Source organism: Marmota marmota, unplaced genomic scaffold, assembly GCF_001458135.2.
Source record: "Marmota marmota marmota unplaced genomic scaffold, marMar, whole genome shotgun sequence".
NCBI classification, from domain to species: domain Eukaryota; kingdom Metazoa; phylum Chordata; class Mammalia; order Rodentia; family Sciuridae; genus Marmota; species Marmota marmota.
The window spans coordinates 11,742,130-11,754,221 of record NW_025999900.1 but is presented as its reverse complement, the minus strand read 5'-3'; the positions used below and the strand labels follow the sequence as shown (position 1 = coordinate 11,754,221).

General features: G+C 37.7%; 1 protein-coding gene across 1 annotated transcript; it reads left to right on the top strand.

Annotated features, from left to right (window-relative positions):
- Positions 1 to 8,542: 8,542 nt before the first annotated feature.
- On the top strand, positions 8,543 to 9,141 carry LOC107145157 (prothymosin alpha-like). The gene has a single exon (XM_015488975.2). It carries the CDS (start codon positions 8,720 to 8,722, stop codon positions 9,035 to 9,037), a length of 318 nt encoding a protein of 105 aa, XP_015344461.1. The 5' UTR covers positions 8,543 to 8,719; the 3' UTR covers positions 9,038 to 9,141.
- The last annotated feature ends 2,951 nt before the right edge of the window (positions 9,142 to 12,092 follow it).

Genomic DNA, 12,092 nt, shown 5'->3' with positions numbered 1-12,092 from the left:
AAGATGGTACTTTAGTCCAACTATAGTGTTTAGAGGTGAGGTCTCTGGAAAGTAATTAGGATTAGATAAAGTCATTGGAGTAGAAGTCCCACAATGAAAATCTGGTGTCTTTAAAAGAGAGAGAGATGAAGATTTGGGCCTACTTTTTCCTCTATTAGGCACAGGGTCTCTGGACTAATTCCCAGGTCCTTGATTCACTTTAAGTTGAGTGAGAGATAGGGGTTTATTTTCATTTTGCTGCATACGTATTTCCAGTTTTCCCAGCACCATTTGTTGAAGAGGCTATCTTTTCTCCAATGTATATTTATGATGCCTTTATCTAGTATGAGATAACTGTATTTATGTGGGTTTGTCTCTGTGTCTTCTATTCTGTATCATTGGTCTACATGTCTATTTTGTTGCCAATACCATGCCATTTTTGTTACTATAGCTTTGTAGTATAGTGTAAAGTCTGGTATTGGGATGCCTCCTGCTTCACTCTTTTTGATTTTATATCCTGCTACTTTACTAAATTCATTAATTCTAGAAGTTTTCTGGTGGAGTTTGTTTTTTGTTTTGTTTTTGTTTTTGTTTTTGTATCCTCTAAGTATAGAACCAGGTCATCAGCAAATAATGATAGTTTGAATTCTTCTTTTCCTATCCATATCCCTTTTGTCTAATTGCTCAGGCTAGAGTTTCAAGGACTATGTTGAATAGAAGTGGTAAAAGAGGGCATCCCTGTGTTGTTCCAGTTTTTAGAGGGAATGCCTCCAATTTTTCTACATTTAGAATGATGTTGGCCTTGGGTTTAGCATAGTTAACTTTTACAATGTTGAGGTATGTTCCTACTATTCCTAGGCCCTGGATTCCTTAACAAGACTCCTAAAGCACAAGAAATAAAATCAAGAATTAATAAATGGAATGGACTCAAACTAAAAATCATCTTCTCAACAAAAGAAACAATCCATGACGTAAAGATAGAGCCTACTTTTTGGAGCAAATTTTTGCCACACACACATCAGATAGAGCATTAATCTCCAAGATATGTAAAGAACTCAAAAAACTTAACACCAAAAAAACAAACAACCCAATCAATAAATGGGCTAAGGGGCTAAACAAACACTCCTCAGAAGATATCCATTTTATCAACAAATACATGAAAAATGTTCAATATCTCTAGTTATTAGAGAAATGCAAATCAAAACTACTCTAAGATTTAATCTCACTCCAGTCAGAATGGCAGTTATCAAGAACACAGTCAACAATAAATGTTGACAAGGAGGTAGAGGAAAAGGCACACTCATACATTGCTGGTGGGACTGCAAATTGCTGCAACCAATCTGGAAGGCAGTATGGAGATTCCTTAGAAAACTTGGAATGGAATCACCATTTGACCCAGCTATCCCACTCCTCAGTTTATACCCAAAGGACTTGAAATCAGCATACTATAGTAACACAGCCACATCAATGTTCATAGCATCTCAATTCACAATAGCTAAACTGTGGAAGCAATCTAGATGCCCTTCAATAGATGAAGGGATAAAGAAACTGTGTTATATATACACAAAGGAATATTACTCAGCATTAAAAGAGAATAAAATTATGGCATTTTCAGGTAAATAAACGTAGTTGGAGAACATCATGCTAAGCAAAGTAAGCCAATCCCCAAAAAACAAAGGCCGAATGTTCTCTCTGATAGATGGATGGCAATCCATAACGGTGAGGTGGGGAAAATGGAGGAACTTTGGGCAAAGGCAGGGGAGGGGAGGAGAGGGAAGGGGGGATAGGGCAGGAAAGATGGTGGAATGAGATGGACATCATTACCCTAGGTACATGTATGACTGCACATATAGTGTGATACTACATCATGTACAACTAGAGAAATTCAAAGTTATGCTGCAATTGTGTACAATGAATCAAATGCATTCTGCTGTCATATATGCCTAATTAAAATAAATTAATAAAAGATAAATTTAAAAACAAATTTAAAAAATAAAAATTGAAAAAATAAAAGAGGGAGAGACACCACACATAGACAGGCACATTCCCTCTCTCTTGCCATGTGATACGTCTTGCTGCCTCTACAATTTGCCAGCAAGAAGGCCATCATCATCTGCATTTCCAGAACTGTAAGCCAAAATAAGCCTGTCTTTATAAGTTGGCCTGCCTAAGATACTTTGTAATAATAATAATATGCTAACTAATAACTAAACTATAGGCTGTTCTTCAATTACTATTTACTTATTTGGGGCTTTTCTTAACCATCGTAGTGGAGAAAGGAAACCATATACCAGGGGAGTGTGTGTTCAGTTCAGACTCACTGGATACCCCAGGTCATTTGGCCTGAAGAAAGTGGGGAACCTAATATTGAGGTTTAAGTAGTATAATTAGCAGGTAGAGGAAAGGGATCAGAGACTCCAGACAGAAGAAGCAAAAGCACAGAAGGAGAAATGAGAAGTTAATATATGATCTAAAGGGAGTGTGGAATGACAGCACATAAAGAACAGGGCAGGGCTTGCTGGGACACAGGACTACAGAGGGTGCTGAGCAATGTGCACTATCCTAAGAGGGACGGGATGAGATGCTGCTGAGAGTGTTAAAGGAAGACAAGATCTGACTTACGCTGCAGTTAGCCTGATAAAGGATTAGCTGTTAGACAACTTGATGAAGCATTTTTCCTAATTTCTTAATCAGATGACATAAAAATATAGAGATCTATAAAAAATAAGTCATATTTAATCACTCTTTTTTCAAATTATTGATAACATCTCAGAGAATATATGATACAGGCACCATATTACTTTCAGGACTATGACAATAGACATAGTTCTAAAGGAACACAGGATAAAATTTCACATAAAGGAAATAAGGTCTCCATCTAGCAGAAATCCAGGAGGCCATTACATGGTATTGAAGACAGGAGGAGGTCCACCAGCAAGGTGCATTGGTGAACAGCATGAAGGTGTGGCAGGTGGTCTCCAGCATGAGGAACTAAGCAGGGACTGTAGTATCTCAGAAAATCTCTTTCCCTCCAGTCTCCATATACAGGGATAAGTGGAAGATCAAGGGATCTGGTTGCACAAACTAGATCTTATAGGACTCTTGCCTACACCTAAAAGAATCCCCTCAAAGTGTTTTTTTTTTAATCTATGTTCTTCATTCAGCATCACCAACTCCTCTACAAATTGGTTCACTTTTAAGTTGCATAGGCTCATCTGGGTGTTTAGTAATTTCCAATCGGATGGAAATCTGCCAGATACACACACACACACACCAGCAATAACGTACCTGAGCACCTGTCAAGGATGTTGTTACCACCTCCACATTTCCTAATTCCTGAAACACACTTGGCTCTCAACCACCCATTTATCATCATAACCAATCAGGGGCCTCATAATGGTGATTTTTTAATGGTAAACCAGTTTTCAACCTCTCAGCAACATCAGTTCAAGCATGAGCTCAGATGGTGAAACACAATGTTAAAAACACCCCATGACATCCTTCCTCTCTTATCCCAATGTATCCAATATCCCTTTCACAAAAATGGCTTCCTCAATCCCCTTACCACATCATAACAATATACACACAAACAACTGACATCTAGCTATGGTAAATACAGGATATAGGGAGATGAAATCAGGTGGTCAGTCCAGCCTCAGAATGGTCTGACAGAAGGTTTTCAGGCCCAACACTACTGGGGTTGTGAAACAGGACTGTGACTCTTGGAGAACAGGATAAAAGTAGAGCCAAAATAATTAATGGATTAAAGTGCTGAACCATTTAGTAAGATAGGAAATCAAGTACAAGTAAAGGAGACTACAAATGAAACCTTGGGGGTACCCAGGTCAGAGTAAGAATACTACTGAATCTAACTTCGTGTTGCATCTCCAAGTTTCCTGAAATACTAAGAACTTGATGCTAAGTCAGCAAATTACCTGCCCTTGTAAGGGAAGTTCAAGTTTCCCAACTGTGAGGATCAGATATTTTAGAAGCACATAGACCAACAAGTACTCACAATGAGAGAAGCTTGTTAAACCAAAGAAATTCAAAATTCAGGCTAAGATAAATCAGGGACCAAAAATTGAACACATTTTTAGTTATCAAAAACCACCATCACAGTCCTGGAAGGTTCATAGTGAATTCTCCAGGGACCAGAACAGGTAGGCAAATACCGTGCAATTTAGAGCGAAGGGCATACGGCAGGGAATCATATCTCACACACCTATGCATTAGACCATGGATATTAATCACTAGTAAAACTCTAAAACACATTAATAAACAGCTGGTTATAAACACTTAGAAAAAACACTGTTCTCAGGAGCCTGCCTGAGTTCACTAAGTCATATAAATGTCACTTTTTTTTTTTGCAGGGGGGGGGGGGGGGGGGATCAGGGGGCGTACCAGGGATTGAACTCCGGAGCACTCAACCACTGAGCTACATCCCCAGCCCTATTTTGTATTTTATTTAGAGACAGGATCTCAGTGGCTTAGCACCTCACTTTTGCTGAGGCTGGCTTTGACCTCGTGATCCTCCTGCCTCAGCCTCACCTTGCCCTATTTCTATAGCCATTAAACTGATATGAAGCAGAGATTATCAGCTGTGGGTTTGATTTCTACAACACACTTGTTTAAATCTCCTATAAAGCCTCATAGAAAAGATGGAGAAATGCATGCCAATTAAACATTGATTTGGGGACTAATGCCAACCCGGACATAAGCTTTTGTGGTTTTGTAGTACACCACAGTAGTAGCATCCTCCAGGCCTCTCTGATCTATACACAGCTAGATCAGCAGAAAATCTGCAGGATAGCTTCTCTTCACTGTAAAATCTTACCCAAGCCGGTGAGCCTTATGAGTCCTTCATTTTCTTTCTTGGGTCTTGACTAGAGCCTATGTAGGCAACAGAAACTGGGTTCCCCTTTGTGAAGTGGGCTGGCTGAGAAATATGGCAAAAAAATCACACGACACAGAAAATAGTTTTAAAGAGTGGGGGCAGGATGGCTCTTCGACCTTAAGGGTGGAGCTTCCACGCTGGAAAGAGCACATGAGAGCCAACATTTGTCTTATTTATATGGGGTAACTTCAAAGGCTTTCTACAGAATGTTCTTAGCCAATTTAGGTAGGAGGTGGGCTGCCCAGTTCCCAATGGGTCACACCCAACTCTGGAGCTACAAGATCAGTCTTTCTAACTCAGTAAAGACAGAAGTCACGAGCATGCACTTAATGGTAAGTGGGAGGAGCCACAAAATAGCTTGCAATGCCAAACCTAAATCTCCTTGGCTCCAAGGCCAAGTGAAGACGCTCAAATAGCTCAGGGGTGGCTCCCCACACTTGGGGACTTCTCTTTCTTGAGGAAGGGAAGTTATATCATTTCCTCTGAGGATAATATATACCAGTGGATATATGCTACATAGTTCTATCCTTACAGACAATTCTAGGAGGTATTCCTGGCACCTCTTGGGACTCTCTGGAGCAGAGCGCTGGATGCCTATAAAATCCCACATGGTTTTCCTCCTTTCCTGCCTCACTCTTCCCACTTCATCATTCCTCTTACAATCATCGTCCAGACAAATCACCTACACGCCAATCCCTGGCTCTCTTTACGGAAAACCAGACTAAGATATGGTGAAGCTCTGTCATTATCCTAAAGACATTTTTATCCAAAATCTGAAGACAGAACACATTGGGTAGGTTTGTATATGACAAAAAAACAGAATGAAATACCCAAAGTTTTAAAATGATTCAAAAAGATATTGATAGGTTAAAAAAATAATAAAAGAATGAAAGTTTATATTAATTAATTATTCTAAACTCTTAACATCAAGCACACACCTGAAGATGGATAAGACTTTTGATACAGAGGATCTAGTAAGCTACTACAGTAACTGAAACTGGCCAACACTTTCTGGAGCTATGCATATTCTGATATAAATTCCTACTGGGAATTGTCAAATCTGTATGCAAATAAGTATGAACAAAACTATTCATCACAGCATGTTTATTATAGAAAAAAAAAGTTTGACAACTTTAACCATCAATAGAAAAATGGTTAAATAGACCATGGTATATCCATACAAAGGAATACTGTGAAAACTCTAAATATAATAAAGTCATTTCATATTTGCTAGCATGGAAAGATTTTTTTACAATGTAAAAAATATTGAAAAAGCAGACCATAAAGTACTATGTCTGATATTATTCACTTTTATAAAACATATAAGCAATATATATGTATTTAAGTGCAGTCATGTGTCACATAATAATGTGTTGGTTGATAACAAATAATGCATGGTCCTGCATGATTTATCACTTAGTGAAATTGTATCTGCTGTAGTTCAAGGATCCTCTGACATTCACATACCGACAAAATCACCTAACTATGCATTTCTCAGAATGTGTCCCCATCATTGACATATGACTAATTCATAAACTTTTAATGTATGAAGATCTTACCTAAGTGATTTTTTTTCCATTTTCTTATCTGTCATATATATATATATATATATATATATATATATATATATATATATATATATATTAGAAGCAATATTATATTCCTGTTATAAGAAAAAAGAATCATGAGTTTCAGCTGCCATCATGATCCAAATTAATAATATGTGATATAAATACGAATTTGGTAGAAGCATACATTTAATAGCTCTATTAATAGTTGATAGAATTTTATTTTTTTAATTTGTTTTAATTAGTTACACATGACAGTATAATGACCTTGACATATCATACATTTGATTATTTAGGACTTGGGAAGCACAATTTACTCTTCCCAACACTAGTCAGACCACATCCAGACTCTTCCTTTCAGCCTGGATTCCCCTTATTGAGAGCAACAATGATAAAATAAACAGCCTCAGAGAAGTGTCCCCAGAAGAGCAAAAGGCCAAGACACTTGTTGTTGAAAAAGGGCTGATGACACTGAATGTCTATCTTTGACACCACACCCCGGGGCTACACTGAGAGTTGGTGTCAATCACAAAAGGGATTCGGTGTGAAAAAAGATCTGGATCATTTTATATAGCTTTTGGATAAAAAGATAAAAATCAGATTTTCACTTACAACAAGAGGAGGAAAGGTAGAGAAAGAGACGAAGGGAAGGAACTTTGTAATAATTCAAACTGTTTGAAAACTAAATAGGCCAAAGTGGTGAGTTAGTTAATACATCATTGAAACTGTGCAAAATGCATGTTCAGGGGCTGGGGTTATAGCTCAGGGGTAGAGCCTTTGCCTCGTACATGTGAGGCACTGGGTTCGATCCCCAGCACCACATAAAAATAAAGAAAGAAAATATTTATTAAAAATGTATGTTCAAGCCCACTGTCAGACTCTTCCTTTCAATACAGTGGGGCTTCTTTTTTTATTGATTATTTTCAACTGTACTTTAGAATTTATTTTGACACAACTGTAAAAGCATGGAATATATCTTGTTCTAATTCAGTCCCCAATACTTCCCCTTCCCCTCCTCCTACTACCACCTCCTGTTCCCTCTCCTCTACTCTACTGATCTTTCCACTATTTAGTTATCATTCATCAGTGTCTTGTGGATGTAGTGGGGCTTCTTGTATTGGGAATGATCCCTAATATTCTTTCCAGCTCCACAGTGTTACAAAAATTCACTTCCATTCTTGCATCCTTCAAAATACCATCTACAAAACAGACGACAGGAAATAAATCAAATGCTTGGGTTCAACAGCCCATGGAAATAAGGATAATTTAATTCCCTTGAGTGAAACATGACTCATTCAGAGCATTCATATTTCAGCACTTTTTTTTTCTGTAGTTTGGAAAAATTGTTACAAAAATGCTAAGTGTACAAGAGGAGAATGTCACTTAAAGTTGGGATTATGTCATTACTTCCACATTGCAGTAGTAAAAGCTTCTTGTCCATATTCCAGGCCTGGTTTATCAAAATGAACACGGGAGATTTGGGTAACTGTATAATCCTTCAAATGAGAAGTCTCATAGCAGTAATCCTTTCATAAAAAGTTTTCCTCACACACAAAAATTCTCACTATTATGAACCTGTTTCATCTGCTAAAAATAAGTGAACTACTTACTTATCTCATAGATTATGATTTATCTAAAATACATGTAAGTTATAATAAAGCACCTTCCATTAGTATAACAAATAACCTTAAAAATAGAAAATATTATTTAATATAAGACACATTCACCATAGGAATTAAACCTCAGACCTATAGTTGTTTCTTGTAAATGTGTAATTGTTATATAATAGTCCCTCATGAAACTGACCCATTCACACAATTCAGAGTCCCCTAGTGAAGTAGAATTTGTTCCAAAGGAAGAGTTTCCGGCACCTTGAGTTCTTGTGAGCAGTATTGGGAGGACAAGCAGGTAGACTGGCTCAGAGTCCAAGTTCCATGGTCCCATCAGACAGAAGCACCAGCCTATAGAGATTTGGATGCTCAATGAGAAAGACAGCAATGGTTTCCTGGAACACTGGTCTTAAAGAAATGATAAAAGGTAATATCAAAGTGAAAATAGAGCTGATCATCAGATTGATGCCCATCCCAAAGCAAGGTAAGAGTAGTCCATGAGCCCCACTGACTGCTCTGAAAAGCCATCTTTGCATTGTTCCTGGGTCCAGCTCCCCACTCGCTGCAACCACCTCCACCGCCGCGGACTCCGGCAGCTTTATGGCCAGAGTCCCTGAACCCTAGTTTCCTTTTTAACCCACTGCATCGGATCACCTGCGTGCCCCACCATGTCAGACGCGGCGGTGGACACTAGCTCTGAAATCACCACCAAGGACTTAAAGGAGAAGAAGGAAGTTGTGGAGGAGGCAGAGAATGGAAGAGTCGCCCCTGCTAATGGGAATGCTAATGAGGAAAATGGGGAACAGGAGGCTGACAATGAGGTAGATGAAGAAGAGGAAGAGGGTGGTGAGGAAGAGGAGGAGGAGGAAGGTGGTGGTGAGGAAGAGGATGGAGATGAAGATGAGGAGGCTGAGGCAGCTACGGGCAAACAGGCAGCTGAAGATGACGAGGATGATGATGTTGATACCAAGAAGCAGAAGACCTGATGAGGAGACTAGACAGCAAAAAAGGAAAAGTTAAACTAAAAATAAAAGGCCACCCTGACCTATTCACCCTCCACTTCCCGTTCAGAATCTAAACATGGTCACCTTCAAGTAGAGAGGCCCGCCTGCCTGCCCATTGCTGGCAGTGCCATCTGCAGATGACACACGCTCTTCACCACCCAACCAAAACCACAACGTGAATTTGCAACAGGGGAGGAAAAAAGAACCAAACTTCCAAGGGCCTGCTTTTTTTCTTAAAAATACTTTTAAAAAGAAAAATTTGTTTGTATTTTTTATTTACATGTTATATTTTTGTACATATTGTTAGGGATCAGCCATTTTTAATGATCTCAGATGACCAAACCAGCCTTTGGAGCGTTCTCTGTCCTGCTTCTGACTTTACTTGTGGTGTGACCATGTTCATTATAATCTCAAAGGAGAAAAAAAAATTTAAAAACCTTATTAAAAAAAAAAAGTAAAAGCAACAAAAAAAAATCTTATTTCGAGCATTCCAGTAACTTTTTTTTAATGTATGTACTTTAGCTGTACAATAAGTAGTTGGTTTGTATGAGATGATTAAAAAGGCCAAAGATTAAAAAGATTTCTTTTGTTTTTTCCTTTTTTTGTCTATGAAGTTGCTGTTTATTTATTTATTTTTTTTTTTTTGGCCTGTTTAATGTATGTGTGAAACAATGTTGTCCAACAATAAACCAGAATTTTACTTAAAAAAAGAGTAGTCCATGAAACTCTTCATGGGTTTACCTATAAAGTCTACAGTTGAAGCTCAAACTCTTATATGGAAGCCCCTGTGTCTCTCAGACCAAATCATTAAACCAAGTCTTGACTAATTAGCATTTACGGAGTGTTTACCATGCCAGACTCTGTGAAAAGCTTTACATATTCACTGAGTCCTCTCAACAACTCCATCAAGTGGGAACCATTATTTTCCTATTTTGCAAATGTAGTGATTGCTATTTATGAAATTTTCACAAGATCATGAGGCTAACTTTGGTCTTTCTGACACCAAACTCTATACCAAATATCTTATCCTAAAAGTGAATTCATGAATAAGGAAACCTTCTCACCATTTCAGAGCTAACTATACTTTGGTACTTGAATATTTAGAAGTGTATAAATTTGCCCTATTATTTCTAGTCAAGTTCCTTGGGCTCAGCCAGCACCCTAAAACCTTCATACACATTCAATAATTCTAGGTGTTCAAAAAGTTAATCCATTTATAAGCATGAATTGAGAACCTTCTAAGTACAAAATGCCAAGTTAAGATCTAGGTATGCACAATGCCTTGCAGATATGCATTACAGCTTAGAAGGAATAAGATAATCAGAAGAATTGAACAAAGGTAAGAAGACACAGACAGCAAAAGAGAAATTGAAAAGATAAGACAGTCTACAGACCCAGGAATAAGAGAAGAGAATGGCATCAAAAAAAAAAAAAGATAAAAACAGGCAAGGAAAATAACATGACCCAAGGTATATTTATCAAAATAAAGATTTGGGCTTACATGATAAGAACATTAGCAAGATTTATGAGAAACAAGTTTCTAAAGGTAGATTTGGACCCAATATTAAGGAACACAGTTGTTTTGTTGTTGGTGTTATTTTAAATAAGAAATCAGGACATCATTCTATAGGCCATGGCTGAGGAATACAACCAGAACTAAACTTCTGTACCCCTAACCACATTCTATATATGTTAATTAAAAAAAAATATGGTGGGGGAGATGTTGGTCAAAGGGCACAAAGTTTCAGCTAGGCAAGTGAAATAAGTTCTGGAGATCTACTGTACTGCATGTTAACTAGAGTTAATAATAACAACGTATTATATGCTTGTAAATTGGTAAAATAATGTATCTGAAATATTCTTAACACACATACGCACACAAAAAAGTGAGGTGATAGACACGTTAATTTGCTCTTGATTTTACCACTTCACAGTGTATGCATATGTCAAACATCACACTGTATACCAGAAATATATACAATTTATGTCAATATACTTTAATAAACCTAAGGGGAAAGAACAAAATGAAATAATAAAAATAATGGGCCCTATGCAAAGTAATACACTTTAGTCAGGTTTACTTGAGTAACCTGCTGCTTTACCCCTGTGAGCTTCTTGGAGGACTTCTTCCCCGTGTTTTACTTTGATTTTTGTTTGGTTGGTTGGTTTAAGTTTTTTACTCTTAGTCAAGACTGTTTTAAAAGTAAATAAATACATAAATATTATGGATATAAAAAAAAGCTTAGTTGATGGGAGCTGGGATTGTGGCTCAGTGGTAGAGCACTTGCCTAGCATGTGTGAGGCACTGGGTTCAATTCTCAGCACCGTATATAAATAAATTAAGTAAAGGTCCACCGACAACTAAAAAATATTAAAAAAAAAAAAAAGCTCAGTTGATCAAAGACTTTTTAAAATTTGGACAAACTAAACAAACACATGCCCAGTAAGCCTTTAATATCCATGTAGGATATGTGGTTAATTCTAGTCTCCTTGAGTTCACCAAATTATACGTTTTTAAATAGTTGACTCTATTGACTCAGCTAACTAAGTTTAGATTGCAAAGTTTCAGTTAAGATAAATAAGTTGACCTCAGGAAAATAACCAGGAGTAGCTTGACACAAAAGTGCTACTATGAAAAAGCCATCTCATTTGGCTTTCTTACAAGGCAATTCATTGGGGCAATAGGTCCCACCACATCAATGATGAGTACAGATTTAGACCAGATCTATATGCCCAAGGCAACTGGAGGCTAGAACTGAAAGCTCAGGACGGGCTCTAGTAGAGAATCACAGCACAGGGAATTTTAGCACTAGAGTCAAAAAGGATATCAGGGTAAAAACCGTTTTCCAAACACAACCATATTCTCTTTTGACTCTATCAGAGGCATGTATTCATTATGGGTTTGTTTGAGCCATCCCAGGCAGGGAGGTTGCTTTTCTGAGAACTCCTGGGTAAAATTCCTGGGTTCAAGAATGCCCAAATTATGCATTCACCCTGCCTTAGTTCACAGTCCTAGGTTCAAATACAGCCCAGTCAC

Bases quoted from the DNA above. Each gene is read 5' to 3' on its own strand.
- LOC107145157 (XM_015488975.2), top strand. From the start codon at position 8,720: ATGTCAGACGCGGCGGTGGACACTAGCTCTGAAATCACCACCAAGGAC.